This window comes from Podarcis tiliguerta, assembly GCF_965153285.1.
Source record: "Podarcis tiliguerta genome assembly, chromosome: 5".
NCBI classification, from domain to species: Eukaryota; Metazoa; Chordata; class Lepidosauria; order Squamata; family Lacertidae; genus Podarcis; species Podarcis tiliguerta.
This window is the reverse complement of record NC_139538.1, coordinates 48,394-73,799: the sequence shown is the minus strand read 5'-3', so window position 1 is coordinate 73,799 and position 25,406 is coordinate 48,394. Positions and strand designations below refer to the sequence as shown.

The 25,406-nt window shown below is 52.1% G+C and overlaps 2 protein-coding genes across 2 annotated transcripts in view; both read left to right on the top strand.

The window, feature by feature from the left end:
• PIGZ (phosphatidylinositol glycan anchor biosynthesis class Z) overlaps window positions 1-25,406 on the top strand; it is a 113,068-nt gene that overhangs the window by 68,508 nt on the left and 19,154 nt on the right. The gene's annotated exons all lie outside the window — the stretch shown is intronic.
• On the top strand, window positions 617-24,715 carry MELTF (melanotransferrin). Its single transcript, XM_083441058.1, has 16 exons — window positions 617-1,873; window positions 4,559-4,713; window positions 6,466-6,565; window positions 7,096-7,278; window positions 7,978-8,134; window positions 10,645-10,712; window positions 11,142-11,332; window positions 11,582-11,762; window positions 12,591-12,742; window positions 14,583-14,679; window positions 15,512-15,706; window positions 16,429-16,585; window positions 16,980-17,047; window positions 17,128-17,315; window positions 22,488-22,683; window positions 23,864-24,715. The coding sequence occupies exons 1-16, from the start codon at window positions 1,825-1,827 to the stop codon at window positions 23,932-23,934; spliced, it is 2,208 nt and encodes a 735-aa protein (XP_083297184.1). The 5' UTR covers window positions 617-1,824; the 3' UTR covers window positions 23,935-24,715.

Genomic DNA, 25,406 nt, shown 5'->3' with positions numbered 1-25,406 from the left:
CAATTGGACCTCCAAACCCATCGGGCAAATTGCTTCCGTGATGTCAAAAACCATGCCTTTAACTGGAGATTGGGCACAGCACCTGCTTGGTTTTGAAAGAGAAGGAGTAAGTGAACCTTTCAGTCGCTCTTTTCCCCTTGGGTGATTTGGAGACGCCATCCCTTCCAGCCTCAAGATTTCACTTGCAAATTTGTGTGAAGAGAAGATCTCTGTAGCCTGATCTGCCCAAAGGGGCCTCTCTAGGCCTCCATCTCACATTCTGGAAGCCCAAAAGCAGCACATGAGGACAACAGTCCTCTCCTGTTTCTGTTGCTCCCTTGCACAGGGCACAGTGGCCCATACAACTTTTCCCCACAGCAGTTTTCCCAAAAACAAAGACCCATGCGACTTTTGGTCCCAGTGCCAGAGTGTAGATTAGGGTCCCTGCTGGCCTTCAGCAACTGCTCCCTCAGGCAGGATTCTGAAAGTACAGAGGTATCCCAGCATAGCCAGTGTGTGCCCTCTGACCCTCTGCCTGTTGCTCCCCCCAGGAGCTCCATCTGCACCCCCTTGTGTAGCACACACACACACTTTTGGCTCAACCCTCTTGTCTCATCCCCACCCGAAACACATCCTGTCCCTGCCACCCTGACTGCTGCTATTTTATTTACCTTTTAAGAATATCCCATACACATTCCAGTTTTCAAAATAACCCCCAAGGTTGCCAACCACCCAAAATTAAAAGCAATTCAAATTCAGAGTAAAATACTAAAAGCAAGGATGAAAGTCAAAGTTCTACTTTTTAGGTGGGAAGAGTAAGATTCACAAACACAGCATGAGCAACCCAGGAGTAGAGCCAGCAGTGCAATGCAGCAGCAAAAAAGTCTGATGCAATTCCAGGTTGCATTAATGGATGTGTAGTCTCCTGACTGTAAGAAGGCATATGGTGCCATTTGTTCATTTTGATTAGACCTCACCTAGATTGTCTGATTCTGAACACAGAAGTTTAAGAAGAGTGTCAACAGTCTGGAAGATGTGGTGAGAAGTGTCCTCTGAAGAATGTCCTATGAGGAATTGGGGGGGGGGGATTGTTAAGAGCACCAGGAAAGCCACCCAAAGGGCTTGTTTCCTTTTGCCCAGAGGGCAGGATATGGGCCATCAGGTTCACACCACAAGGAACAGAATTAGGCATCACAAAGACCTTCATGCTGGTGCCAGCTGTGAGGCAGACTCTGTCTCAGAACGTGATGGACTTCTTCACTGGAGGCTTTTAAGCAGCAGAGGCGCGGTGGGGGGGGGGAATCCCCCACCTATCTGGGATCTTGTGGTAGAGGAGATTCCTGCTACCATCTGTTGAACTTCCTTCCTCTTCTCTTGTTCTGCGCACTTTCCCGCCTGCTGAACCTGCCTTAATTTCCTCCAAGCAGAGGCTGGCTTTCCATCTGGGACCCCCGGTGCTCACCTGCTGCCTCTCCCGCCTGCTGCTTTTCTGTCTGCATCTGCTGCAGAAGAGGAGGCTGCCCAGAGGTCCCAGGAGCCCCTCCTGCCCTTGCTGGTCCACTAGGCTGCAGCAGCTTCCAGGATATGCCTTTGCACGGGCTGTTAATCGGCTAAGCCACTAGGTGGTAGTGAAGCAATGGCAAGCTCTGTTGTCCCCCGACTGCCAGGTCTGGGGGGGGGGGGGCGTTCCTTGAAGGCAGTCATTCACCTTGCCAGATCCAAAGTCTTCCCCCCTCCCCCTGGAGGTGGGGACATGCAGGGTGGCATCACCTGCCTCCTTTTCCAGAGGAGGAATCCAAGAGAGAAGGCTGAGCAGCAGCTTCCAGAGAGCTCCCTTCCTCCACCATGAAGAGCGTCGCCCGTCCTTCTGCCCTTCTGCTCTGCTTTCAAGCTGGTAGGCTGAAACTCTCTTCTCTGATGAGGGTCAGATTCCGTGGAGAAGGAAGTTTCTTCTTGGGAATTCTCAAGGTGGGGGGAAGGGACCCCCCCTTTCATGGTGGGTTTAGGCACCCTGTGGCTTTTTAGGGCTGGTTGCCACTCTTGGGGTTTCCCCAGCCTCTCTCTAGCTTAAGCATGGCCCAATTCCTAGCCACGACAGGGCAGTTGGGAGGGAGCAGCCCCAGAGATTCTGGCCCCAGCGAGGGAACAGGCCCTTCTGGCTGATGCACGGATCCAAGCAGGATGACTCAAGTGTTCATTTGGCAATAGGAATACCAATAGGAATACCAACTCATGTACTCTCTCGTGAGGCAAGGGCCCGATCCCACTCTTCCTTGGCAGAGCACCCTGTCAGGGTCAAGAGTCTTATTTTCCCCTTCTGGCTCAGCCGTGGGAGTCTCGGAGCGGGGCCTGTCCAAAGAGCAAAGGACCCGCTAGGGCAGTGGCTGCTGTTCTTCCTGCTTTGGGGTAGACTTTGGCTTCCAGGAGCGTGTTCGTTTAAAACCAGCTCTCTCAGGAAATGAGGAAATGGTCGTCCCACATCACCCGTTTTCTTGGCAGGCCGGGGGTGGGCAGAGATGGCCAGAAACCCCCACATGAAATCAGACATGTAATCAAGGGAAAGAGTGAAAAAGGAGTGAAGAAGAGAGAAGGCATCCAAAGGGGATGTGGATTCTGGCAGAGCCCACACGGACGGTTCACGCAAACCGTCCCAAAGAGGAGTCCCAGATCTGAGAAATTTTGTTTTCTGTATGCTGCTGGACAAAAGGAGCCCTTCCCTAGGTGTCCAGGGAAGAGAGGCCCTCTGGCCAAGAAGAGTGATTGGGGCAGCTGCTCAGTCCTGCCGGGTCAGCCACTTGGCCTCCAACCAGCCACGCAGGTCCAGCTCCGCTGTCCCTCTAGCAAATCCCAGGACAGTGGTGTACAATGGGCGCAGCGTGGACCCCTGAAGACTTCAGAAATGTTTCTAGGATCAGGCTAATATGGGGAAGGGCGCCTGCGGGGCAAGGCCAGGCAGGGCGTTTAGTGCTGATCCTACTGATCGCTCTGGGCAGCTGCCATGCACTTTGGACAGAGGCAGCTGGCGTCCAGGATGCCTGGCAAACAAGCTTAGGGAGGGTAAGACACAGGCTGAGGTCCAAGGAGGGTGGATTGCCATTGCCTTGTGTGCAGTCCTCTGTTCCAGTCCTCCATAAGGCCACCCGTATTGACCATCCCCTCATTCAGCAGTCTTACAAGAGCAAATTGTAGGTTTGGGGAATTGTACTGAACTACAAGATTCTGCTACAAGCTTTGAGTTTCAGAGGCACTTGAGGCTGCTGGGCCATAGACAGAGACCAGGACGTGCCAAAGGATGGGTTCAGCCATCCTGCTGAAGGCAGCAGCAAAAACTTTCAGGAGGGGAAAAGGCAAGAAGGTCCGTCCCCTCTTTGCCTATCCATGGCAGAAAGGCCCCAGGCCACCTAGCTCTTCTCCAGCAACTTTGGGGGCCCAGTTTTAATACTGCTGATGGGAATGTTGTTTGTGGAAATATAGTGGCAGTCTGGGCTGTCGTTCTCCACACAATGCTGAGTTGGGAGAAATGAGCCACTTTGAATCTCGTCAGGGAAAAAGCCAGGAGATATTATGTATGTAGAAACTAAATGATTTGGCTTTGCTCAGCTTTGGTCCATTTGTGCAAGGACCAGGTGGCCTCAGCTTTTGTCTTCACTGCAAAGATGGGACAGAAAGATACAGAAACAGAGTGACCTGTAAACACCACTTTGGCCAAGTTCCTATCATCATTTTTACCATCATCAAGAGAACCTGAAGAAATGTTGCTGGTCATTTTCTCTTGCTGGACAACTGAATATGACCTCACATGATGGCACCTGGGATTTGCCACATCAGGAGGAAAGGTGGAGGCTTAGCAAGTGACCTTGGGTGGTAAATTGCCACCCATATTCACCACATGAAATTGACTGAGGAAGCCATTCCATAAGCAAAGGGTGGGAGTGGGTCTGCCCCTGGGCGGCAGCAGCAAAGCCCTACAGAGGATACAGCCACCCTTGCTCTTTACAAACAGCCCCCAAGGATCCTGCTCCACCCCTCTGCCCCCAGGTGACACGGGCCAAGCTGAACAATAGGCCCTGCTTGGCTCCTGTCTCACAGGGGTCCCTGTGTCTGGGATAAAAGATCCCTTCTGGGGAGGCCCAGCACAGCCCCTCGTGTCTAGATGGACAAGTGGGAATGACACCCTTCGAGACAGAGAAGCGCATTCCTGGAGGAGAAGGCTGTCCGTGGCTTCTGTGGGAGGCCTTGTGCCATTGGATGTCAGCTGCTGAAGACAGCAAGAGGAGGGCAGCCCTGTTTAGAGAAGTTTTTAACCTTTGATGTTTTATCCTGTTTTAATATTCTGTTGGAAGCCGCCCAGAGTGGCTGGGGAAACCCAGCAAGACGGGCGGAGTAAAATATTATTATTATTATTATTATTATTATTATTATTATTATTATTACTACTACTACTATTATTGGAGCACTGCCCTTTCGCTCAGGTCCTACAGGACTTTGGGACCCTCCCCAGGGACACAAACAGGCCCTGATCAGATGCTCAACCCCAGCAGTTCCTCCCTGTCTCACTTGGCACGTGTGTGCTTTTCAGTCTTTGCCTTGGACCAGCTGAATTGGTGCACAGTCTCTGACAAAGAGCTTGCCAAGTGCAGCGACATGAGCAAAGCCTTCTTCAGGGCCAACATTCGACCCCTGCTGACTTGTGTGAGAGGTGTCTCAGCCAGTGACTGCATATCGATGATCAATGTAAGTCTAACTTGCTTGGGTCTGGGGTTGGGGAGGGGAGGCAACATTTCTGGCTAAGATTGGATGGAAGTTCTGGCCCTGCCTGTCCCCTTGGGTGTAGAGTCTCTTCTTTCTCAGGCAGTAAAAAGATAAAGGACCCCTGGACAGTTAAGTCCAGTCAAAGGTGACCGGGGTTGCAGCACTCATCTTACTTTCAGGCCAAGGGAGCCGGTGTTTGTCCACAGACAGCTTTCCAGGTCATGTGGCGAGCAGAACTATACCACTTCTGGCACAACGGGACACCATGATGGAAATGCCATTTACCTTCCCACCACAGCGGTACCTATTTATCTACTTGCACTGGCATGCTTTCGAACTGCTAGGTTGGCAGGAGGTGGGACAGAGCAACTGGAGCGGGGATTTGAACCTCCAACCTTCCGATCGGCAAGCCCAAGAGGCTCAGTGGTTTAGACCATAGCGCCACCCGCGTCTCAGGCAGTAACATCCTATGGATGTGTTAGGAATTGCTGGGGACCACAGCAAGAGGTGTTGCTGGGCTTGTGTCCTGAGCACTCAGCGGCTGCCCCTGCTTCCCCTTCCGACAGCCTGATGCCAGCTGGGCTGCACTTTGCTGATGCTGTCAGAGAGACAGGGAGGTTGGGAGATGGGCTTGCCCAGCCGTTGTGAAGGAGAAAGTGGCAAGCGGCGGGCTTCTTCCTCCCTGCTGCTTCTCTTAATTGCCAGGCAGGCAGGTGTGCAGAGCACAGGGTGATGCCTTTGCCTCTGTTTCTTCCTCCAGTCTCAAGTTTTGAATCCTTGTTTCTTCTGCTCCCCCTTGGTCACCTCCTTCCCTCCCTCAGGCACATCAGCAAGGCCAGGCTAGGCTGGCGGCTTGGCTGTGCTGAAACATTCCTGTGGTGTTCACCCGGTTGTTTAATGGCTGACTATGAGGTGGGCAGGATCTGGGATCAGCCACCAGGAGGAAGGCAGCTCCTTCTGGCCAGGAACTGAACTTTGCTAGCCAGGGCTGTTGTGCGGATGTGTGAGATATGGGCAGACATATCTTGCTGCCTGTGACGTACCTTCTTTGGTGGTTCCTTGGGGATTATAGGTCAAGACGGTGAAACCCCATTGTGGATGTGGGAAAGGTCAGTCTCCTGTTTGAGAGGCTCTCTGGCTTTCTGTATCCCACTGGGCTGAGCCTGCATGATGATGGGGGTGGGGGGTTGCATCCAGATGTCGTCATCCTGGCAGTTGGGCAGTTCAAGGTGGAACTCTGCATGAGAGAGAAGGAAAACCTTAGTGAGCTGCAGGATTGGCAGACCAAGTGTTGCTACTCGAGAGCAGGATTCCCCAGAGAGCCTGCTGAGTTGAGGGAATGTTTAGCCCAGGGAAAGTGGGGGGGGGGGATTTTCATTGGTTCTCTTTTGCTATTTGTCTCCAAAGGGAAACACGCTGCACCTCTTTTTCTTAAAAATCCGTATTTTTCCCACTTTAGTAAACTCTTTTCTTGTTTCATGGCCACTATGTGGTCTCAGCTTATTTTTAACTCTCTCTCTACCTTCACACTACCTTCAGAGGCTTCAATGAGACCCCAGGGAAACTTGGGGGCTGGTGTCTTTGAGGAAGCCTGGTGGAAATGGCTACCCGCTTACCAAATTCTTGAAGGAGGGAGGCTGGGCTGGGCAGAGGGGTCTCTTGGCATGAGCCTGCAACTCCCTCCTAAGGGGCTGCCAAGCAGGTACCTAAAATGCCCTCCCATTTCCTTGACAGGCAAGTGTGGCCGATGTGGCAGCCGTGGATGGCGGCACCATTTATCAGGCTGGGAAGGAATACAACCTGAAGCCAGTGGTGGGAGAAGCCTATGGCCAAGGTAAGTGAGTTGTTGCCAGCATCCGTCCCTCTGTTCAGGCAGGACCCAGCAGCTGCTCCACTTGTGTGCCACAAATGCCTTTTCTGCTGATAACACAGGGGTGCTGGGGGGAAGATCAGTGCCACATAATCTGTATTATGTATGCACAGCCACCTTCCTTGCATCCAGCCTCACAACACCCACGTGGAAAGAGAAGCACTGGTGTTTCCATTTTGTGTGGAGGAACGCAGTGGAGAAAGTGACTTGGCCAGTTCAGTCCAGCAAGGCCAGCACTGGGAGGCAGGATCTCTCTGAGCCAAATCCAGTTCACTCACTGCCCACCTGGGCAATGGCTCTTCCCAGTTGCAGCAGCAATTGATTCCAGCAGGCCAAGTCAAGCACTGAGTACAGTTCAAATGTGGGGAACAGCCAAGTGACTGTGTGCATGAAAACCCATGCTGACTGGACAGGACTCCAGTGGCATCCAGGGTGCCATCCTGCTGAGGCCCTTCCTCAGACTGACAGGCCCCCTTCCCACCATCCCTGTGCAGATGTTGGCACATCCTACTACGCAGTGGCTGTTGTGAGAACAAACTCCAGCTTGACCATCGACAGCTTGCTGAGGACCAAGTCGTGCCACACGGGCATCAACAGGACAGCTGGCTGGAACGTCCCCATTGGCTTTCTTCGCGACAGCGGCCGGATGCCAGTGATGGGCTGCGAGGTAGCTGCAGGTGAGGCCTGCCTGCAAAGGGCTGGTTGAGGACGTGCCACCAGTTTCTGAATTGCAGAGAGTCAAACTGCTCCTCTGAGCAGTTGCACAGATGTCCGTACATTTATGCAATATTCTGGACTGGGGTTGTGGTTGGGTTGCAGCTGGCACAGAAACACCCCCGTGTCCTGCCAAAGGAGGTTTTTGTGTGCAGAATTTGACCATGTTCTCTGCAATTGCCAAGTCCAGAGCCTTGCTTTGCTTTGCAAAAGTCCCAGAGAGAGAGAGGGTTCTCTTCCCACCCCACAGTTTGTGTGTGTGTGTGTGTTGGGGTCGGGGAAGGCGCACAGCATCACCTGCAGAGCCCTGAACATGCTGGGGCCTGATGTACTCAGTTGCGCACACACAGAAGAGGACTCTCACTCCCCAGCATTGGTTTGTGCTCAGCACAGAGGGAAACAGGGGTTGTGTGTGCATGTGGAGCTTTGTGGCTCCTTGGCTGGCTGTGAGCTGCACAGGTGTGTCCCCTGAGCTGGGCCAGGGCGGCTCTCTTGGGCAGAGGGAGGGCCGTCCCTCCTTGTGTTCAGAGCTCCTTCCAGCCTTGACCTGAGCCCAGCAAGGCTGCTTCTCCAGCTGCTTTCTCCCCTGGGGCCAGGGTTGGCAGCGGGGGTACTCTGGCCTGGCTTGTGGGTCCAGCCCCTCACTCCTCCTTCTCTTCCAGCCGTGGGCAACTATTTCAGTGCCAGCTGCGTCCCTGGAGCCAGTGGAAACGGCTACCCAGCTAACCTCTGTGAGCTCTGCAGAGGAGACGGGGCCGGCCGGGGGAAATGTGAGCTGAGCCCCAACGAGGAATATTACGACTATATGGGCGCCTTCAGGTACCTTTGGGGGACAAGAGAGTGGGGCCCGTTCCCCTGGAAATCTATGAATGCTGAGGAATAAAGAAAGCTTGGCTTATTATATGACATGAAAGTAACAGAATGTATCAATGCTGCTTCTTCAGGCAGCAACACTACAACTGAAGCAGGCAGCAAACCCTACCCTGTGCTAAAGTGGCAATCATTCAGGTTGTTACGGAAAAATCTAGGTGTGAAGCTGCTCAGTCACCCAGCTCATCGGGCAGAGTCCGCAGGTCCCTGCAAAATAAAGGAAGGATTCCAGCTACCAACCGGAGCAAATAGCTGTAGACCAAAGTTTGTGGCGCAATAGGTTCAAAGAGGAAATTTGAACCCTGAGGACTTTTAAAACTTTCCCACCATATCCCTGAATACAGTTCGTACAGCATCATTGCTACATCACTGACATGTCACAAAAGGGGAGGGGTAGACAAGGGTTACACTAGTTCAACCTTGGAAAACATGTCCAGACAAGTCCTTGGTATAAGATTAGCATAAGCAGACATGGCAGGACAAGACTCAGGTATAAGATTAGCACAGGCAAACACCTCCGAAGTCCCACCACCCAAAGTACAATAGAACTTCCTTTGCATGTCCAGAGGAGGGCAACCAAAATGGTCAAAGGCCTGGAAACGATGCCTTATGAGGAATGGCTAAGGGAGCTGGGCATGTTTAGCCTGGAGAAGAGGAGGTTAAGGGGTGATATGATAGCCATGTTCAAATATATAAAAGGATGTCACATAGAGGAAGGAGAAAGATTGTTTTCTGCTGCTCCAGAGAAGCGGACACGGAGCAATGGATCCAAACTACAAGAAAGAAGATTCCACCTAAACATTAGGAAGAACTTCCTGACAGTAAGAGCTGTTCGACAGTGGAATTTGCTGCCAAGGAGTGTGGTGGAGTCTCCTTCTTTGGAGGTCTTTAAGCAGAGGCTTGACAACCATATGTCAGGAGTGCTCTGATGGTGTTTCCTGCTTGGCAGGGGGTTGGACTCGATGGCCCTTGTGGTCTCTTCCAACTCTATGATTCTATGATTCTATGTCTGGCCCCTTGGCAAGTTTGGTGATGGGATTAGGCTTTCCTTGGCCAACAATCAGCTCAGCAATTGTCACCTCTGGGCACTTCCTGGAGTCCTTTTTTAAGGGGAAAATAGCTTTGGAATGGAGGAAACTGGCAAAGGAGTTGATTTTATATTATTTTTAAAGCTAGGTAACTTCCCTGAGCTGTCAAGTTGAAAGGATACATTCAGGCATAATATTTGTAACATTTAACTTTAAAGATGTGCCCCCCCCCCCGTAATTTCCGTAACAAGGTGTTGATTAGTTTTTAATGCTGGCTAGATTTACATATTGTCAGAGCTGGCTCCTGGTCCCAGCTCACAGAGGACCAACGCTAGCCGGTATTAATGTAGAAAAGTCTTTATTGAAGTACAGTTTCCATTTCCAATCCCCAGCGTCCCAGCTCTACGTCTAGGGTTTAGACCGGCGAAGCTCCATCTGAATCTCCGCCCCCTGTACACCAGTTTAAGACTCTAACCTTACTCCACCTCTTCCGTCTCTCCCTCCTCCTCTGGGTCCTGCTACCCCCCGGGGTCCCTTCCTTCCTGGACTCTTCCGACGCAGACGTTGACCCCCCTGACTCCTCCCGCTCTCTTCGGCGGGCTTTAGGACCTGGCTCCCTATCCGGGCTGCCAACTGTGCCGCCCTCCTGTACATTTGAACTTGGCGCGCGCGCGCAGCCTTCAACCTTCCTCTTGACCGTTTCCTCGCTCCCCGACAGAGGCGTGGTCAATCCTCCCTCATGTTCTCCCGCTGGCAGCGCGCCGCCTGATCCCGATGCCTGGGACTCCTCCCCCCTACTGCACTCTGGTGTGGACGCTGGTCCGGATTTCCAACTGCTGCTCTCTGAGTCCCCTCTGGCCCCTTCTTCCTGGGGTGTCCCCCTGGGCACCCCCCTTGCCCTGACCATGGGAGCCCCTTTCTGTGAATCATCCGATTCACTGGAAAGACTCAGAGACCTCGGACCGCTGTCATCACTGACATTTCCTTCGGACTCCTCCCCCTCGCTCTCCATTTCCTCCCTTTCCTGTGCCTCTGCTCCTGAACCCCTGACACATATGTTCTTCAATGTCTTCCAGGACATGTCTTTGAGATCAGACTAATACCAGGGTCAAGAAAGTTCATAATGGGGATATCCTGCCATATTAAGTTATGCCAACCTTCCGACTCATGTCCTGATGACCTACAGTAATAAACCATAGGAGAAGCTCAGGTTGACACTCCCCTATGCACTCTGCTCCCCTGCAAATGGGCGTCTCTGACTTCTTGCCCCACTTGTTTAGGGCTGAGGCAGTGGGGCAGGCAGAGGCAGAGGCTGGCTTGGGGCAGGATCCTCACTCAGGGTCCTCCTGGGAGCAGCGGCCAAAAGCTTCTCACCACGCTGTGCTTCTGCAGCCATTGTGGGGCCTTGACTGTGCCTCGGTTCCCCCTCAGGTGCCTGGTGGACGGAGCAGGGGAGGTGGCCTTTGTGAAGCACAGCACAGTCGCCGAAGCCACCGAGGGTGAGTCAGCCTGCGCTGCTTCTGCCAGGGGGAGCCGGTGGCCTCTTGGGTGAAGATTTAGGCATGTGCAGGTGCTGGGAGAGGGACCGAAGAGGGGGCACGAACTCCTTTTCCAGGAGTTGAATTCTTCATTCAACAACTTTGGATTTATGGGTCAGGAGGGAGTTATTCCCTCTGCATCTCTAGGTGAGAAGGGAAACCTCACCTGGGGAGGGAATAAGTGCCTTTCTGCTAATGGTTCTCCTGGGGCAGTTTTTAAAATAAATGGAACACAAAGGCATGAAGCAAGAACAGTGACAAAACTGCTCCGCTTGGCGCAGTTTCCTGCGGTCTCCCTTCCAGTGGTGCCCGTGGGAGTCCTGGTTTGCAGGGAGGGGAGCTGTCCCCGGCCTATGTGGGTCACTGCCTGTGCTCTGCTCTGCCTTCCAGGCCAAGCTCCCCCCTCGTGGATCCCGCTGGGGCTTCAGGCCACGGACTTCCAGCTCCTTTGCCGGGATGGCAGCAGAGCGGCCGTGACGGAGTGGAGGTCCTGCCACTTGGCCCGTGTCCCTGCGCACGCCGTGGTGGCCAGGGAGGATGCGAATGCCAGCCTCGTCTTCCAGCTGCTCAGCCAGGGGCAGGTGGGTCCCTCTGGCTCCCCGGCCCCCTCCCCGGCCTCTGCTTCAGCTGCTGGCCTGACTGGAGATGAGGGCTGCCCACCCCACCCCCACGGCCTGCTGCATCTCCCAGTGTCCCCTGCTCTGCAGAGATGGAGAGGAAGGCTGAGCTTCTCTGGGCTCTTCTCCCTCCATTGCAGACTTGGGGGAGATTGTGGTGTTAAGAAGAGCCAAGTTTCCTAACCGGGAGTTCCTTTTCTGTCATTGTTGCAGCAAAGGTTTAACACCGAAGGTGCTGATTTCCAGATGTTTGACTCTTCAGCCTATGATGGAAAGAATCTTCTCTTCAAAGACTCCACCATGGAGCTGGTTCCCATTGTGGGGCAGTCCTACCAGGCCTGGCTGGGGGAAGAGTACATGCATGTCGTGCGGGGACTGGACTGTGACCCTACAAGTATGGGGCATCTGGGGGTTGTCCCTCTAAGGAAGAGCGGTGGCTCCTTTATCTCAGAATCAGCCCCTGGGTGGAGGGGAGGCCCTGGGAGTTGGGTGGGAGAGAAAGAGCCACAAGGGCTGGGCAGAGGGTCAGCAATGGGGCAGGGCAGGCAAACTAGCCTGGGTGTCTGTGGTCAAGGAGGCTTCGTGGTGAGAGCTGCCTCCTGTGGGAGGGAGTTCCACAGGGGAATTCTGTGCTGTGTGAAGAAGGGCTTCCTTTCGTCTGCCTTCCAATGTTCAGCTTCAGGCGGGGTCCACCAGTTGTAGAGTTAGAAGAGAGGGAGGAAACTTTCTCTCTCTCCACTTTCTCAATGCCAGGCAGAATTTTATAAACTTCTATCATGCTGCCTCTTCCTTGCCTCTGGGACTTTTTAGTTTAAAGAGAAGTCCCCAGCACTGCAATCTTCCCTCTGACCGTTTTGGTGGTGCTTTCCTGAACCTTTCCCGCCCAAGGTCCATGTGCTCCAGGGCCTTGATCTGTTTCCAGATGCTCTGCTCTCCTTAACCTGTGGCCCTCCAGGTGTTTCTGATGAGTGTGAGACATGTTAGACAACATCTCACCTGCCTGATGGCAGCCTTTCTGAGAAGAGTGCACTTGCAGCTTGGTGCTCTTTCCCCCTCGTGGCAGGCACCGAGTTTCTTCTCCGTGTCTTTGCACAAGGACCCCCAGGATCTCAGTCATGCCACCCTCAGCGTGGGATTTGCTGACCCATTGCTTGCTTGCCTGGGAGCTGGACCTGCCGTGGGCCTGCCATGTTCTCAGCCGCTCTTTTTTCTGGGGCTACAGGGCTGCCTCCCTTCCTGCGCTGGTGCGTCTTGTCTACAGAGGAGATCTGGAAATGCAGCCAGATGGCCACGGCCTTCAAGGACAAGCAGCTGAAGCCGGAGCTGCAGTGTGTTTCGGCAGAGAGTCCCGAGCAGTGCATGGAGCGCATCCAGGTGTGGTGCCCAGCGTGATGGGTTAGCCTGGGGGCTGCTGCTGCCCTCTCCTGGCAGGGCCCAGGGGCACCTGGGCAGACCTCAGGTGGCCATCAGGGAGATGGGGAGGGGTCTCATCCCAGGGTCCTTGCCAGGCAGGCAGCAGGCTGTTTGACTAGGCTGCATGAGAATACCTGACATGGGGTGGTAGTGTTCTATTGTATCTCTTTTTTCTATTTTCATTCTGCTTTCCAGGCAAATATTGTCTCTCAAAGCCGCTCAGGGCAACTGAAAGGCGGGTGGAGAGACAGACAGATGGAATAAAAGAGAGAGGCACTGCCCCAAGGAGAGAAAAGGCAGGAGGAAGAAGTGGGGGCTGGGAAACAGTCAGAAGGGGAAGGGCAACAGCTCAGGGCTCTGCATGCAGCTTCCATCCCGGAGGGCAACTCCAGGTGGGGCTGTGGGAGGGCCTCGCCCCAAACCCCAGGAGGGCCATGTCTGCCAGTCAGGGAGACAGTGCTGGGAAGGGGAGGCAGCTGCCCAGGATCCTCTGCCAGGATCCTTCTGCTCTTCCCTCCCTGTGGCCCTGGCTGGGCAAGGGAGCCCCCTCTTCCTGCCCTTGGTGATGGATGGGGCTTAATCCCCCCCCCCCAGGACCGGGGCAACTGGCCATGGGAGCCAAGAGTTTGTTCTGGCCGTGGGGGGCAGGCAGGGGGAGCCAGCTCCTGGCAGCTGCTCCTTCCTGTTCTCCACATCCAAATAGGGGCCTGGACATAGCAGAATCGGTGCCTTGGCTGAGAGAGTTTGCAGCGGCCCTGAAGCACCGGGCGCCAGTTGGGGCAGTGGGGGCCTTTCGTCTTCTCCCCGCTCCTCTTCCATTGGGGGTTGGCGCCATTTGGACGCACAGCCTCCCAAGCACATCCCTCCAGGTGCAAATGCCTCTCACCTCACCAGGAGCACCAGAGCTACTAGAGAAAGACATGCCGGCCCTTTGCTTTATTCATTCAAAATAATGACCAGCAGCCAAATAACAACGTTAAAAAAATCACAAAACCTGCACCTATCAAAACCAATAAAAGACGTTGGGTAAAAACAGCAGGTGAAGCCCAGAGCATCACCATCCATGAATCCCAGGGTGGAGGTCTGGGCAGTGAGCTGGGGGCGGGTGTCATTGGCGTCTAGAGAAGAGCCTTTGGCTAGTCTTGCCTTCACAGCCTGGCAGAGTTGCATGGGCACCGAGGTGGTCCTTTGGGCACTGAGAATCCTAGAATTGTAGGGACCCCTGAGGGTCCTCTAGTCCACCCCCTTCAGTGCAGGAATCTCAGCTCAAAGCATCCACAACAGATGGCCATCCAACCTCTGCTCAAAACACTACCTTCTGAGGAAGTCCACCGTCCACCGCTGAATGGCTCTTTACCCTCTTGAAGCTCTTCCCAGCATGTGCCATGTGATTTCCGACTGGGAATCTGGAATTCATGGCTTGTGCTCAGGGAGCCCTCCTTAGCCCAAGGGAGGTGGAGTGAAGCAGAGGGATGTGAGCATCTGGGCATGGACTAAGCCGAAGCAAAGCTATCAGACAGCCATGCCCAGATGGGTTAGAGGGCAGGATGGATGTCACGTATCTGGCGGGGAACAGACTACCAGGCCACAGGAGGGCTGGCTGCACTGGCTTCTCCTTGCCATCCCCTTTGGGTCTCAGCCTGCCCCTCTGCATCCATTTCCTTCTGTGTCCTGTGAGCAAGACAGGACAGTGCAGAAGGGGGCCATTTGGGGACAGGCATTGGGGCAGGCAAGCACCTCCGCTCCCCCCCCCCAACGTGACTCAGCCGGGTCTTAAAAGGATGTTTTGATTTCCTTTCAGAACAGAGACATTGACGTTGTGTCTCTGGCCGGAGAGGATATTTACACGGCCGGGGAGACATACGGCCTGGTGCCGGCTGCTGGCGAGCATTACGCAGGTGAGGAGGCTGGCAGGACTGAAGGCCTCTTGTGTGCAAGCTGCTTTGTGGCCAGCCGGCTGGCGACTCAGTGCCCACAAACGTGGCCACCGCCCAGCTGGGCACCACAGAGCTGAACCAAGAGATTCTCTAAGGACCTTTCCAGGCCTCCAGGAGGAGCCCCCAAGCGCAAAGGTCCGTGGGGCAATTGGTGATTGGCAGCGAAGACGCAAAGAGCCTGGAGGCCTCAGCTTTCTGGCTCAGACTGCGCTCAGGTGCTGATCTTCAAGGAGACAGGAGACCCACCACACTCCTTTCCCCCTTGCTCTCTTGCCCCGTGGGGCTCACAAGCCGAGGGCTTCCTTCCGGCCTTTGTGCTGGGGCTGGGCTCCCCTGAGGACAGTTGTGGGCAACCTGTCAGGTTCCTGGGTCACGCTGGCCCCAGAAGGTTTGGCCAGGGAGGACAAGAAAGGAGTCCTTCAAGAGCTGGGGGGGCACACGTTGCCCACCTGTAACCCCGACTGGGGCAGGGGCTTGCCTTGCCAGTCTCGTACTGTGCCTTGGAGGGGCACATTGGCTGCCAGTCTTTGCCCAGCTCTCCCTCTTTCCTCTAAGACAACAGTCATTGAACAAGGAGGACCCAAGGAGGGAAGCATGTGTGTCTCGGGGGGGGGGGCGACCCTCCACTGTGTAAACAGAAATGACCCCTGTGCCTCTATGGTGCCCCTTGTCTTTCCTGACCCCTTCATTTCACGCTCTTGTCCAAAATGCTGCTCTTTTAGAGATCCCCTTTTAAACAGCTAAAGGAGGGGGCAGAGGGGGCTCAGGGTTTCTTTTGTGCTCCCCCCCCCAGATGAGGACACCACCAGCACCTACTACGCAGTGGCCCTTGTGAGGCGGGTGGCTGATGACGCCTTCACCATCTACGAGCTGCAAGGAAGGAAGTCCTGCCACGCAGGTTATGGGACAATGGCTGGGTGGAAGATGCCCATTGGCCTCTTGCTGAAGAAGGGGTTCATTCGTCCTCAGGACTGCAACATCCCCAAAGGTAGGGGGCAGGAGGGGGCTGCTGTTTGGGACTCTGGGTTGACCCTTTGGGGCCAAGGGAGACATGGAGTGCATACACAGACCTCTGCTGGAGAGAGAGAGAGAGAGAAGGGGGAGCAAAGGGTGGAGGGGCCCTTGACCCCCCTTCTCCCCCTGTCTTTCTCCCAGCTCCTGCAATTGGCTGCCCCCCCGAGGGGGGTCATGGGATGACCACCACCAGGCCAGGTAAGGCAGGTGCTGAGGCACCCTCTGGCCCAACAGAGGAAGCCGCCTGGTACTGAAGCAGGCCAGTGATCCCCACCCCTCAGTCTTGCCTGTGCTGACAACAGAACTCGCCCTCTGGAGTCTCACGGCATCGTAGAGTTGGAAGGGACCCCTGGGGTTATCTAGTCCACTCCAGGTCTCAGGCAGGGAGTCTTCACTGGCGCTGCCTGGGGTTGCGCCGGGGACCTTCTGCATGCCTAGCAGGGACTCTGCCCTTGAGCTGTGGCCCACCAGCCTCTCAGGTGAGTCAGAGTTTGGCTTAGGAGAACTTTGGCCCAAAGCTCTGCCCTCATCCTGGCTCATCCGGGACCTGATGAAGCCTCATGCATCCAGGCAGGGCTGGGCCCCTTCCAAGTCACTCTTTCCGAGTGCCCAGCTGTTCTTGGGGCTCCTCCTGGCCTTGCTGAACCACACCCTCATGGGCTCATGCCCGGCTTCGCCCTCCTCCTCTCGTTCCAGCGGTGAGCACCTTCTTCTCTGGCAGCTGCGTTCCTGGGGCCCCGGGAGACGGCTACCTGGACAGCCTGTGTGAGCTCTGCATTGGGGACCTCAGTGGCAAATACAAGTGCAATGCCAGCAGCCAAGAACGTTACTATGGCCACGCTGGAGCCTTCAGGTAACGGGGACTGGCAGGGGGGTGCCAGCTGGCCTGAGCCTCAAGTGCCTGGCAGGAGAGAGGAGGGGGTCTTTCCTCTTGCTTGCCACCTGGAAGGCTCTGGGGAGAGCATGGGGCATTCCCTGAGACAGAGCGGCACATGTGTTCTCCAAGTCAGATGGCACTGATTGCAGCAGGGAAGGGTATTTTCAGTACAGAAAAAGGGGGATGGACTTGGTTCCTCTCAGCCCACAACCACAAAACCAACTATGGAAGTTGTTCACATCAGCCAAAGCTCCTGGCTGCCGCTGGCCATTCCACGGGGGGGGGGGGGTGTCCCCATGCCTTGCTTTGCTGCTGCTGGAGGTCCTTCTGCCACCTGCTTCCCAGGTCACCCTCTTGGTGTTCTTTGCAGGTGTTTAGCTGAGGGTAAAGGCGATGTGGCCTTTGTCAAGCACTCCACAGTCTTTGAAAACACAGATGGTATGTTACCCACTCCTCTCTTTTGTGACCCCTCCCTCCCTCTCCTTGAAGCCACTCTCTGAGCACTCTTGTCCTTCCAGGGAACAACATGGGCTCCTGGGCCTCCCAGCTGCGCTCGGGGGATTTCCAGCTCTTGTGCCCAAATGGTGCCCGTGCGGAAGTTAGCCAGTTTGCCCACTGTCATTGGGGACAGGTGCCCGCCCACGCCATCATGGTCCACCCAGACACAAATGCTTTGGCTGTTTTTGGACTTCTGAACATTGCACAGGTACCGGTTTATGGCTTAGAAGAGAGAAAACACAAGAGGGCACCATCACCATCTTCATCCTCTGGAGGGCGCTCTTTTCTCTCACTGCTATGCTTCCTGTTGGGCCCCTGGGTGGCCAGTGGGAGGTGGGCCCCCTTGGCCTGATCCAGCACTGCCGGGCACTCCTTCTGTCTGCATTTCCTCTGGTGATTCTGCCCTCAGAGGCCAGGCTGGCAGCAAGGAGCCTGGTGCTCTCAGGAGGGGCCCCGACACCCCTTGGCACTGACCCCTGGTGGGGATGCAAGATCAGACAGCAGAGGTCCCTGCTAGTTCTTGGATCCCCGTTTGCCTTCACATGGTTTAGGTAGTTTATTCTGCTGCTGGTTTATTTGAACTTGGGGCTTATCCACACTTCCCTTTCCTCCGCTCTTTGCAGGCATGGCCCACAATTTAATGCTCTGTGTCCAAACACACACACCCTTTTTGATCTACAGCCTCCCCCCCAACCCCACTCTTTAAAGCTCAATTGGAGCAAGAAAACCCCAATTGACATTTGCTCTGACTGAGCACTAAAGAGTGGGTTTTCGTGGGGAAAGTTCTGAGGCAAAATAAATGCTCCAACACAGAGTGTTAAAGCCCTTAGTGTTGTCGCTCTGTTTCTGCTCACTCCCCTTGTGGGTCAGGATCAAACAAAAAGGCAGGGTGTAAATGAAGCCCCCTTCTACCATCCACGCTTCCTGCTCCTGAGATTTGTGGGCTTGGTTTTGATGCACTTTCTCTTTTTTTTAAAAAAAATGATATTTATTCCAATTTTAACAAATACCTAAAAAATTGAAAAAGACAAAGTACAACAAAAATAAAAAAAGAAACAAGGATAGAGAAAAATTAAAAAATACACCACACCTCCACACCACCAACAGAAGAAAAAACAAAAACATTTAAAAAAGAAACAATTCCATTTTTCACGATTCCATCCTTCAATAACTTATTTCCTCGACCTCCTCCCACCTCCCTTTTTGTATTCCAGTTAATAATTAAGTCAGCAAATTCTTTCCATCTTTCACTGCTTACTCACTTATTTATCTTAATCCATTTAAACCTTATCCTCCCATCGACATCTAAGAAATTATCTATACTCCAATTTAATAAAAAGAAAAAAACCTTAAGTCTTATACCCTTAGATCCTGAAACCTCAAGTCCTTATCATGTTTCCACTAAAGTCATATAAATTCATTCCACCATCTCCCAACATTCCTTAACTATACAATATTATACTAAATACTGTTTTAAAAATTCCCAATTTTTTCCACCATTTCTTCTCCCTGGTTTCAGATTTTATCAGTCTTTTCTGCCAATTTTATCAGTCTTTTCTGTCAGTTCCATAAAATTCATCAACCTGGTGTTCTTATGTCCGAGGCTCTTAACTCTTCTCCCTGTTCTGTCTGCAGATTTCTTTCAGTACCTAAAATTAAATCCCAAAGGGTTTTCTTCTCAGCAGCTCCTTTATTCCATTTCAGCATGTTTGCCCATACTCCATAATCAGAATTGTAATCCAAAAGGTGTTCCAAGACATACTCCACAGTCCCTTTGAGGTTGTGGAGCTCCACTTTTCCGAACTTTCCCGCAGTCCAACAGAAAGTCCACCCATCTTGCCTTATTCGGTCCAAGTGGGGCACTGCCTCTCCAATTCTGGCTTTCAAAGTCCATAACCTCAAACTTCAATTTGTATCCATCAATTTGGTTCACTGGGGCCAAAGCCTCCACTTGAGTTTCTTCTTGCAGAGCCGAAACAGTTCGTTCCATCTTCTTCTCCTACTCACTTTTTGTTCCAAGACAGATACATTCTGTTCCAAGTCAGAAACACTTTGTTCAAGAGTGTCCACTTTCTTTATCGTCAAGTCTCTCGTTTCATACAATTGCTCTAACAGAGCATTTATTTTATCAGACATGTTCCCTGGAGCTTCTTGTTTTTCCATTCTAATCTTAAGACTCTTCAAGGCCGCTTATTTCACAGCCTCTGTTTGTTGGTGGAAATTTCCACCTCTCAAATGTAACAGTTACAACAGTTTCTGAAGCTCCCTCTATCGGCAACAGTTTCTATTTTTTGTTATTTCCAGCCAGAATCCAGTTACAAAGTTACAATTCAACTTTTCTTCTTTTTAAGTATCACAAAGCCAATGCAAAAAAAATTATATATCTCTATTCAACCGTCCATCAAGATGTGTTCCATTCCCCGTTGTTATTTTTTCAAATCGTAAAGTTCTTTGACAGCCCGATCCCAGGCTCGAGACAGTGGTAAATTAAGTCATCTTCCTCACTCTCCTGCAGGTTTAAATCATCCACAAAAGAGTTCCCCCCTCTTCCCCTGCTTCCGAGGGGGTATTCAATATCTTAAATGGTGAAAATTAGTACTTTGCAGAATACTTTTCCCAGGCTTTAGCTTACGACGGCTTTGCTTTGATCTTTTTACAAAACGGAAGGCGGACTTCCTGTTTAGATGGAGGAAATCCGCCATTACCAGAAGCGCCAACCCGGAAGTCCGGTTTTGATGCACTTTCTCAACCCTGTTTCCAACAATGTACCTGTCAGGGGTTCAGGAGCAGAGGCACAGGAAAGGGAGGAAATAGAGAGCGAGGGGGAGGAGTACGAAGGAAATGTTAGCGAGGACAGCGGTCCGAGGTCTCCGAGTCTTTCCAGCGAATCGGAAGATTCACAGAAAGGGGCCCCCATGGTCAGGGCAAGGGGGGTGCCGAGGGGGACACCCCAGGAAGAAGGGGCCAGAGGGGACTCAGAGAGCAGCAGTTGGAAATCAGGACCAGCGTCTACACCAGAGTGCAGTAGGGGGGAGGAGTCCCAGGCATCGGGATCAGGAGGCGCACTGCCAGCGGAAGGACATGAGGCAGGATTGGCCACGCCTCCATCGGGGAGCGAGGAAACAGTCAAGAGGAAGGTCGAAGGCTGCGCGCGCGCGCCAAGTTCAAATGTACAGGAGGGCGGCACAGTTGGCAGCCCGGATAGGGAGCCAGGTCCCAAAGCCCGCCGGAAAGAGCGGGAGGAGTCAGGGGGGTCAGCGTCTGCGTCAGAAGAATCCAGGAAGGAAGGGACCCCGGGGGGTAACAGGACCCAGAGGAGAAAGGAGAGACGGAAGAGGTGGAGTAAGGCTAGAGTCTTAAACTGGTGTACAGGGGGCGGAGATTCAGATGGAGCTTCGCCGATCTAACCCTAGACGTAGAGCTGGGGAGCTGTGGCTTGAAAATGGAAACTGTACTTCAATAAAGACTTTTGTACATTACTACCGGGTAGCGTTGGTCCTCTGTGAGCTGGGACCTGGAGCCAGCTCTGACAGTACCCTAATAGGAAACTCTCCACCCCCCCACCCCACTTGGCACCATAGAGTTGGAAGGGACCTCAAGGGTTATCTAGTCCAACCACCTGGCAGTGCAGGAAATCCAAGACTACATCATCCCTGCTAGGTAGGCCATCCCAGTCTGTGCTTAACTTCTGGATGCAAGTGAACAAGAAATGAGAATAGGATCAACATGGTCACAGCAGGATTGTGGAGCAGCCAAGCAGCGGTATTTCTCAGTAGCCAGGCTTGGCTTTTGCTAAGTTTTTTTTTATAAGCTTCAAGCGTGGAAATAGTAAATGGGCATCTAGGTGCCGTCAGCATGGAATGAAAATCAAATCAAATCAGGAAAAGGTTTCAGTAATGGAGGAGAAGGGGCAGATGAATGATGGGGGGGGGGGATGAACAATGCAAAGGTTGTTGCAGAAAGGTGTAGAGCGGAGTTGTTGGTTATGTTTAAACTCTCATGGAAAAATCCAAGGAATCAGAGCACTGCAGCGTCACCCATCCCTGGCAGCCCAGCAGACTCAGCCTCCTCCTTGAGTAAATATTTATAGCAGCACTGCAGGCTGTGAGTGGGAAGGATTCTTGGTCTGGAGGTGGCCCAGGAGCCTCCAGGCGAGTGAGGACTAATCTGTGATTCAGGAGTACAGATTAGGTTCATCTGTGATGCTACAAAGCAAGACGCTAGCAAAACTATCCATTTATATTTCCAGCACTTATGGAATGTTTGAAAAGTATAAATTGTCTCATTCAAAAATATGATCCCAAAATATGATCTGAACCTTTGTGGGGGTTTTTTACATGAAATTAATTTCAAAACAGAGTTTAAAATGCAGACAACAAAAAGGAATGAACACAACACTTGATAAGATCACAAAAAGGAATCCCACTAAAAGTTGAAACAAAAAAAAAAATCCTTCCAGTAGCACCTTAGAGACCAACTAGTTTGTTACTGGTATGGCTTTCGTATGCATGCACACGAAAGCCATACCAATAACACTTAGTTGGTCTCTAAGGTGCTACTGGAAGGAATTTTTAAAATTTTGTTTTGACTATGGCAGACCAACACGGCTACCTACCTGTAACCCACTAAAAGTGTTAGTTGCTTACCTGAGCAGTTCCTGGTTGGCGCACAAATTTTCACTGGGTCCTCCAGTAGAGGTTCAGGAAGAAGAGGAGGAGGAGGAGGAGGAGGAGGAGGAGGAGGAGGAGGAGGAGGAAGAAGAATGTATGCCCCGCCCACCCAGCTGGGTTTTCCCAGTCACTCTGGGTGGCTCCAAACAGATTAAAAACAGAAAAAAAACATCAAACATTAAAAAGTTCCCTAAACGGCCAGTGATAAAAACCACACTCAAGATGATAATAGAAAGCAATTTATTGGTATACAAAGCTTCCCTGAAAGCATGCTATCTTCTCAGAAGATAATGGTATTTTGAAGTTAGAGGGAAACAAAACAACTTAAAGCAATGCAGCATAGTATTTTTTAGAACAGTATCATTTTAAAATGGTGTAAGCCTAGCACTACAATGGCAGTGACAGAGCAATCAGCCAGTGTTTGCTTAAGGTCAGAGCTCCCCCAATTTCTTCTAGTCCATCTAGTTGTGAGGCATAATTTCTAAGCATATTCACCTTTTGGAATTAAGATAATAGTGAGCCAAACAAGGCAACCCAGTGTAGCGAACTTCTTGCTTCTCCCCGCTCTGGTGCTGGGAATCACAAGGTGCTGGGAACCCCCCTGCCTGCTCACTGCAAACTCTGGCAGGCAGCAGCTCCTCAGCCCCTCCCCCCGCTCCAAAAGGAGAGGTGCTCCTGGGTGTAACCAGGGACCTCTGCTTGGCTTTCAGGACTTCTTTGGCGACCACAATGAAAACGGATTCCAAATGTTCAACTCTGCAGCCTTCAAAGGGAAAGATTTGATCTTCAGGGACTCCACCGTTGCCATTGTGCCAGTTGGGGCGAGGAGGACGGCCATCTCCTGGCTGGGGGAGCCATTTGTGGAGGCCCTGCAGGGCCTGAGGGCTTCCAGGTGCTCTGGTGCAGGTGAGTCTGAGAAGCCCCATGGACTCTCCCCCCCCCCCTCCTGTCCCTGCAGCAGGGAGAGGTGACCCATGGGCTATATCCAGCATGCCCAGTGTCTTTGTGTGGGTCACATCAGCATACTAGTTTATTATATGACAGTTCCATTTCTGTCATTCCCATAATCGACAAAACAGGCCTGTCTCTCAACACAGTGAGTATGTCACAGCCTCCCTGCTCTCCATTGAATCAGTTCAGTTGATTTGCCCATTTCTGCCATTTCTAAGTATAGTATCATCACTTTCATCCAACTTATATCCCACCCTTTCTCCCAAAGGAGCCTGGGGTGCAAAAACACCATTGAAACAATGTCCTTTTAAAAGCTTGTGTGAATTTTTGTTAATGAATGTGTCTGGCTACTCCTGAGGGTCCCTGGGGGGGGGGGAGGGATCCCTGATCCTGGGCTGTGAGGGGAGAGGAAGCAATCCATATCCCAGTCCTAGCACTGAGCTGAGAGGAAAGAGACTGCTCCCCCCTCACCAATCTGGGGAAGGAGTGAGGGGAGGATAGGCATCCTTGTCCCTGCATATATCTGGGCCTCAAAGGTTCTGTGGAACACAGTGATCCTCACGCCTTCCGTGTAGCATAGAAGTCGGTTTGCTTTTAAAATATTTTTAATTAATTTTTCACAAAGAAAAAAACTTTACAAATTTTACCATAAACCATAACTTACTTTATCAATTGACTTGGAAGTTTATAAACTTATGCATGGCATGGGGAAGGTAGATAGAGGAAAGCTTTTTGCCCTCTCTCCCAACACTGAAACTTGTGGACATCCAATGAAACGGAGTGTTGGAAGATTCAGGACAAAGAAAAGAAAATCCTTCTTCACACAGCTTAGTTAAACTCTGGAACTCCCTCCCACTGGAGACAGTGATGGCCACCAACCTGGATGGCTTTAAAAGAGGATTCGACAAATTCCTGGAGGGTCAGGGGCTCCTTGCCCTGATGGCTCTGCTCTACCTCCACTGTGGGAAGCAGTTTGCCTCTGAATCTCAGCTGTCGGGAATCCCAAATGCAACTAGTGCTATTCCATGCAGGTCCTGCTTCTGGGCTTCCTACCAGCTTCCCGTTGGCCAATGGGAGAGCAGGTTGTTGGTCCTGCAGGCCCTGCTTATATCTTTATGTCCATGTTACATTCCAGCTTTGTCAGTGAATGTCTTCCTCCTGCTGCTGATGACAAGTCTTGGTCTTGCTGGATTCTGCTGTCCGTGATCCACTGGCTGAATGCCAACATGCCAGGAGGCAAAAGGCAGCTGCAACATGGACCACCACCACAAAGTCAACAAAGCAATCAAATCAGCTGGCCTGATCCATCTGGAAGAAGTGGAGCATGCTGGGCCTTCCTTTTTCCTCAGACCACAAACGATGGTTGCTAAAGCATTTCCATTGTGGTGGGAACAAGCCTGGCCTCTCCAGGGCTCCTGCACTAGCCTTCCTTTCTCCTTCTCTGGCACAGTCCTGAGGGGGGGCTCAGAAGCTTTTGCTTACCATTTTGGTTAATTATCGTGTCGTTCAGAACTGACAAACTGGTTATTCATAACTGACATTTGTTTGAAACAAGTTAACTCCAAGCGATGGCTTATGAAGCAGACTTGTTTCAACAATGCAAATTTAAAAATAGCCACATCCTTAACTGTGCTTAAGTAAAAGGAGCAAAAGCTTGGAGTAGGTGAGCTGGGGGGGTGACTTGTCTCCTTCCCTCCAGGACTAGCCAGGCTTCCTTGTGATGTCTGACTGCAGCCCCTTTTGGGAGGCTTGGCTCTGCATCCAGAGATCCAGAAATGACTCTCTATTCCCCCCCCCCTTGTCTGCCTGCAGTTATGGCCCTGGGCTCAGGTGTGCTGGGAGGAGGCAAGCAGCTGCATGTCTGATTGCTTGAAGAGCATCACTGTGTCCATCTTTTTATACTAACTAGACTAACACAATTACTGTATTTATTAACTCCCTTGAGAGTCCCGCTATGAATAAAAAAGCAGGTTATAAACAGAATAAACAGGAGAGAGAGGTGATGGCAAGGAAGGCATTTTCCAGCCCTGCCTATCTTGGCTATATGTTGCAGCACCTAGAAATCCAACGCCAAAGAGCCCTCCCATAAGCAACAAAAGGGCACAACCTCTTAGTAAATGCCTGCAGTAGCTATCGTGAAGGGACAAAGTTAAGTAACTGCAGTTTCCAGGATTTTGCTGCAACAATAACAGCAAACCTTAGTAACATGAGATGTCAGCCATACCTGCCATGGTTTCTGGGGCTGGAAAAACTCACCTGGGTGCAGATGAACAGTCTGAGAAAGAATATACCAGCCAACACTAAGCATGCAGAGAACCCTCCCCAATGCTTTGGATGAAGCCATCTCAGCTTCACCAGACCTGCCTCGATTGGGCAGTTGTCCACTGGAAACGACGACAATCCCTAGTTGTCAAAACCCAGCTCTGAAAAGGTTGAAATAAAGCATAATCTCCAGTCTGGGGCAGGTGCAGATAATCTGGATCAAAGAGGGTTGTCCTTCTGCCACAGACTCTAATTGCACAACCCAACATCTCCGTCTGATGGGAATAGGCACCTGTATCACAATTTCTTCTCTCTACTGATCAGCACAGCCTCCAGGCCTCTGTCCTCCATGGCACCTGTTCCCAAGTGCTGGTTGTTATGAGCTCCAGCAGGTTTTGAGGGGTGGAAATGGAAGG

What these genes read in the sequence shown, in the direction of transcription:
- MELTF (XM_083441058.1), top strand. Translation starts at nt 1,825, where the DNA reads ATGAAGAGCGTCGCCCGTCCTTCTGCCCTTCTGCTCTGCTTTCAAGCT. An exon ending in GGGCTGCGAGGTAGCTGCAG is followed by an intron (nt 7,279 to 7,977) that starts GTGAGGCCTGCC and finishes CTTCTCTTCCAG; the next exon opens with CCGTGGGCAACTATTTCAGT. An exon ending in TTCCAGGTGCTCTGGTGCAG is followed by an intron (nt 22,684 to 23,863) that starts GTGAGTCTGAGA and finishes GTTACATTCCAG; the next exon opens with CTTTGTCAGTGAATGTCTTC.